The sequence below is a fragment of the Populus nigra genome, chromosome 9 (assembly GCF_951802175.1).
Source record: "Populus nigra chromosome 9, ddPopNigr1.1, whole genome shotgun sequence".
Classification (NCBI taxonomy): domain Eukaryota; kingdom Viridiplantae; phylum Streptophyta; class Magnoliopsida; order Malpighiales; family Salicaceae; genus Populus; species Populus nigra.
The window spans coordinates 15028469-15034354 of record NC_084860.1 but is presented as its reverse complement, the minus strand read 5'-3'; the positions used below and the strand labels follow the sequence as shown (position 1 = coordinate 15034354).

The 5886-nt window shown below is 34.1% G+C and overlaps 1 protein-coding gene across 1 annotated transcript; it reads right to left on the bottom strand.

Annotated features, from left to right (window-relative positions):
* Positions 1-1797: 1797 nt before the first annotated feature.
* Positions 1798-5405, bottom strand: LOC133702787 (cytochrome P450 726A27-like). Its single transcript, XM_062127104.1, has 5 exons — positions 5276-5405; positions 3455-3553; positions 2608-3183; positions 2007-2398; positions 1798-1938 (listed from the first exon to the last, which is right to left on the bottom strand). Exons 1-5 carry the CDS (start codon positions 5403-5405, stop codon positions 1798-1800), a joined length of 1338 nt encoding a protein of 445 aa, XP_061983088.1.
* Between the last annotated feature and the right edge of the window lie 481 nt (positions 5406-5886).

Here is a 5886-nt window from a genome sequence, read left to right as displayed (position 1 = left end):
ATCGTCGGTAATTGTTCGCGGTTTCTGAAAACTTTTTATGAAATTGAAAATTTAAATTAAATATTACCAATAGAATTACCGACGGAATAATTAAAAATATTAATATTCAATTATCCGTCGTAAATCCGTCACTAACACACCCCAATAAAAAGTCTGGATCCCCTTATTTCATAAGAGATAAACTCATTTCTTATTATTCTTCTTCTACCACTTCTTCTTCTTCTTCTTCTTCACAATATGTAAATTAAAAAAAAACAATATCTATTTCTTTCTCCTCTTTTCTCTCCTCATCTCCTTCTCTTTCCCTCCATGCTCGGGGTATGTTTTCTTATTCTTTCTTCTTTTATCTTCTTAGTTTTTTTTAATTAATATGCTTTATGATTTATTTTTTTCTCTCCTTAACTTCGCTTGCAACTACATTAAGGTAAGATTTTTCTTCTTTTTTTTTCATGATTTTTTTCACTATATTTATTTTTTATTTTTTTTTGTTCTTAATAATTTTATAAATGTTGTTGTGAGAATTTTTTTTCATATGAGATCAATTTTTAGTTGATTTATTTATAGGGATTTTTAAATTTTTAGCAATTGCAACTTCATTTTTTTCATATGAATTTTTTTAGTTGAATTTATTTTTTCATTTTATTTATTTGTTGCAAATTTTTTTGAGTTAATTTTCTTATTCTTTTTTCCAAGCATTTTGAGTATATATTATAGAGTGTTGATTTATGTTAATTTAATTATTTTTTAATTTTATAAAATAATTTTTTTTAAATTTTTTTATATAAAATAATTCCGTCGGTATATCCTTCGGTAATTCCGTTGGTAATAAAAAATATTATTACCGACGCGTCTGTTCCGACAGTAAATCCATTGGTAATAATATATCAATGGATTTACCGATGGAAAAAACATTACTGACGAACGATTCATCGACGAATCATTTCTGTTTGTGATTCTGTCGGTAATATAATTACCGATGGAATATGTGTCTTACACCGACGGAAAAATTCCGTCGATAAAACTGTTAAATCTTGTAGTGTCCTTAATGCACATCTTATGTATCATCCCGAATACATATCTTAACTAAGATAAGCTGCAATGTTTATTTGTTTGATACAAACTAAGGTATTTTGTTTTCTAACTGTTGGTTTATCTAATAGTTAAAGCTAGTTCACCCTAGTAGAGTTGACCATAGTTTTAGAGGTCAAGTCTAGTCATTCTAAATTCAAAACATAAAAAAAAAATATATCTTTTTACACAATATTAGGAATACATCTTACATATAAGTTCATAATTCTGAATATTAAAATAAACAAAATATTTTTTTGATATTTTTGAAATATAGGCTAAGTTTTCAAGGCTTTAATAAACTAGTTATTAAATCCAATATGCATGAAAAATATAAACTATTTTCTTGAATTTTTTATATGAAAATGCAAAATTATGTCGTGTGTGTGTGTGTTTTAATTTCTAAGAGACTTGACCACATACAAAAATCAAAATATTTAAATGAATTTTTGAAAGAAATATTTTTATTTTTTTTATTTTTTTAAATAATAATAATAATAAAACAATTTATCTAATATAAATAAAATTTGAGTTGATTATTTAGAGGAGGTGGGGACGGTGCACCACCTCCTTCCTCGTTTTCTTTTTTGGTTGAAAATGGACAATTTGAGTTGATTTTTAAAAAATATAAAAGAAAAATAAAAATATACAAAAAATTATCATATATTATAAGATAAATGCAACTTTTATTTCTTAACATATTTTAGCGATAAAATAATTTAGCAGTTTTTATCCCACGAGTGAACGATATGAAATGGGAATTAACTTAAGATCTCGTTTTCTTTTAGGTGCGCCACCAAAAGACTCAGTCATGTCAAGATTTTCAGGCTTCAATCCATCAACAGGTTTCCAGTCAAAATGGAATAACATCTGCGCAAGTGGAAACTCAATGTTGGCTATAGCAAACAACATGCCAGTGCGCATCCTCTTTCCAGCACCAAATGGGATGAATTCAAAGTCGAAACATTGATGAATCTCTCTGGATAGAATCTCTCAGGTTCATTCCAACAATTTGGATCTCTTCCAATTGCCCATGCATTAATCAATACTTTACTTTTGACGTGGATGTCGTATCCATTAACATCACATCTCTTCCTACACTCTCTTGGAATCAATGGTACAGGAGGATGTAATCTTAGAGTTTCTTTGATAATCAACTTCAAGAATTTTAAATCATGAAGGCTTGTTTCGTCAGGAATAGTTCCAAGATCATTGAAGACTTGTCTAACTTCTTTCTCTGCCTTTTTCATTACTCTCGGGTTCTTCATCAATTCTGACATTACCCACTCTAAAGCTGTTGACGAAGTGTAACCTCCACCACTAAACATTTCTTGAAAGGTAATTAAGTAAAAAATGACAATTTAGAAAGGATTGAGTTCACTCAGTTTGGAGTAACATGATGTAAGTAAAATATAGGGTCTAGATCATTGGTTTGCATTTATACATATATGATTTCATTTCATCAAGTTTGTGGATGGTTATTTTTTTAAAAAAAATTGATTAATTAGTGCGTGTAACAAAGCCAAAATATATACTAACCAGGATAAATGGAAGTAATAAAATATTTTTCTTCGTTCTTGCCCATCTTTGACGCCAAAGCGGAGTTGGCTCTACGCTCGGAGATGGTGATGTCAAGTATCTCATCTACTTCTCTGTGCATCCTTTCGAGTCTAGACCTGACCCGACTGACCATGTAAAGAAATTTGGGGGAAGGGAATATATCTATCATATTAAAACCTCCAAGTGCCTTCGTCAATTCCTCAACAATTGGTAAGAAAGCTTCCAGGTTTTTGTATTTCTTACCAATGCTTGTTCTCGCAGTGATGCCATTTCCTAAAGAAAATATCATCCTACTAAGGTTGATTGGAGACCCCTCTTTTGAATAAATGGAAGTAATAAAATTAGATACCTCTTCTTCCCTAATAGATTTGAAAGATCGCACACGTTTTGCAGAGAGGAGCTCTAATATGGAAATTTTTCTTACTTGTCTCCAATATTCACCATACGGCGCAAATGCAATGTCTTTACGGTTGTAGAACTGGATGGTTGCAGCTAGGAGATGAGGTCTTTCAACAAAGTTGATTTCATGGGTTTTCATCACTTCTTTCGCCGCTTCTGATGAAGAAATAATGACAGTGGAAACTGTTAAGTAATATTTATCTAGTTTTATTTATTAAAGGTAGAATAGTATTTTCAGTTTAACCTATATATAACTTCTTTGTATTTAGGTTAACTTAAGCACTCATAATAAACATATTTATTCAGAATTCTAGCCTCCTTTTATGTTTCATCTTAATTACTTTAACATGGTATCAGAGCCTAGTTGATCGAACCCTTGACTTGTTAATTTTATGGAACTCGCTGCCCTTGTAGAAATCATGTTCACCAATGTCAGAGCCATTGCTCGTATCAAAATTGTTATCATCATCCACTTCATTCCCTGTAGGATGTTCCAGCACACTCAATGCATTCCTTTGAAGCTTAACTTCAGATTCATTTTTCAAAACATCAGACATGAGTTGTGTTGTTACTCATTTTCGGACACCACGGGCTAGAGACGGTGTATACTTTTTTTTAAACAGAGTATAGGAGTTTAGCTCATATTCGCCAGAAGATTGACAAAAGCACAGAAAGAAATATTTTTGTGTTTTGAAACCTTGTTTGAGCTGTTTTCTGCTCTTTTTATCCTTCCCCTTTACTACCAAAATCATCAGGTTTTCTTAGGTTGATCAGGAGTCTTCATAATGCTAAATTCGTTTTTTTATCTGGTCTTTAAGGTTGAATAAGTCCCTCAGAATTTGCATAATAAATTGGTTCTGCTGCTGTCGCAATTGTTTTGTTCCAGCTTAGGCTCTGATTCTGACCCAGTTTCGTACGATATCTGACCATCCTAGGTATATTCTATAACTCATTACATGTTGAAAAATTGATATACACCTTTATTAGGTCCTAGGGATCATTGTTCTTAGAGCAGATTCTCAGTCAGATTTGGATGCTCAGTATTGTCAGATCAAGAACCTTTTTGACCAACTAGATTACTACCAGTTTCTGTTATGTAAAAAGATTTTATCTCACTTCGACTCCTTCATCAAAGTTGTAGTCCTAGACGTGTAGATGGATTTGGGCTTTTGAATCACTTGATTTCGATATCAGAGGCCTAAGATGTTCCCGTTTGAATATCTAACGTGAAGGTAGAGAATTCTGCTGCGAGAAGGATATTGACCCGAGTCTGCACTAAAGAAACTCTATTTTTGGCCTAGTTTTTGTGATTTTCGTTCTTAGTTCATACTCTCAGTCATATCAGGATTCTCGGCATTCGTCAGTTTTTGAGTTAGACCCGGAGATTCCTTTTGACCAACTAGATTACTGCCAGTTTCTGTTCTGTAAAAAGATTTTATCTCACTTCGACTTCTTCATCAAAGATTTAGTCCTAGACACGTACATGAATTTGGGCTTTTGAATCACTTGATTTCGATATCAAAAGCTCAAGATATTCCCATTTGAATATCTAACGTGAGGGCAGAAAATTCTGCCGCGGGAAGGATATAGCCCAAGTTCGCGGGGCTGATTCGAAGGATTTTTTGGGACTAAGGACTGAATCGAAAATTGTTAAAATGAGGGATTGAAGTGAAGAAGGACATTGAAAGCTGGAGAGGGGGTCTGGATCATCATAAATGACAGGATTTTTACCACACCGAATAAGGAAAATAGGACTTTGCAGCTGCACCCTCCATCTGATTTCTTTCCTTTTTTTCTCTGCTGTTTTCCTTTCTTATCACGCCTGATTTTTGGAGCTGAAGACCACGTTTTTGTTGCCTCATTTCAAAGGGAGCAGCTAGCCCAATGGAAGGAAAGAAAAGAGCCACACCATCCTCTAACTAGGAAAGAAATCACTGCTGATCACAAAATCAGAATCAAACATTCTGGTTTCCTATTTCTGCTCACCCGAGAATACACCCTAGAGTTAATGTAATATTTGTTTCCTAAATCAAGCCGTGTATAGGCTATATAGAAGCCTCGGCTGCTGACCTAAAGGGGAGGTGGAAAAATACAGGCAGAAAAAAACAGAACAAGAAAGGAGAGAACAGAGAAAAATGAGAAAAGAAAGACAAGAAGAAACGAGAGAGAGGCAGGGCAGAGAAAGCCATAAGAAGGATACTGTCGAAAGCAAGGAAAAACACACAGAGGCAAGGGCGACAACCCCAACAGCACAACACGCCTTCATCGCCATCATCTTCGTCATCTCGAGAGAAAGCATCAGCAGAAGGAGAGAAAACGAACAGAGACCAAAACCGGCGTGGCCTATCTGTTTCGCTGTCCCGAGAAGCAGCAACCATTGGCTGAGCGCAGAAGCTTCAGCACCTGTCATCTTCGTCCGTCTCAGCGCCAGCTTTCAAGAAAAGGAAAGCAGAACAGAGAAGAAGGAAAAGAGAAGAGAAGAAAACAGGGAGAAGAAAGGAGAAAGAGGCAAGCAACACAGGAGAACGCCAGACGAACGCCAGAACAGAGAAGAACGCTTGTAGATACCGCATCGTGAGTTTGAGGAGAGATGTTAAGTAATATTTATCTAGTTTTATTTATTAAGGGTAGAATAGTATTTTCAGTTTAACCTATATATAACTTCTTTGTATTTAGGTTAACTTAAGCACTCATAATAAACATATTTATTCAGAATTCTAGCCTCCTTTTATGTTTCATCTTAATTACTTTAACAGAAACTTCACCAACTTGAAGTTGCATGACTGGTCCAAATTTCTTGGCCAAGTCGCTTATGCGATGATGGGGCAGAGGGTGAACTAGCTGGTGAAGGTTTCCAAT

Excerpts from the sequence above, each read along its gene's own strand:
- LOC133702787 (XM_062127104.1), bottom strand. The coding sequence starts at position 5,405 with ATGGTTGCTGCTTCTCGGGACAGCGAAACAGATAGGCCACGCCGGTTT. Across the intron at positions 3,554-5,275 it reads CGATGAAGGCGTGTTGTGCT|TTAAGCTTCAAAGGAATGCA; the intron begins GTTGGGGTTGTC and ends ATGAATCTGAAG. Across the intron at positions 3,184-3,454 it reads GAGCAATGGCTCTGACATTG|AAGCGGCGAAAGAAGTGATG; the intron begins GTGAACATGATT and ends TTTCTTCATCAG.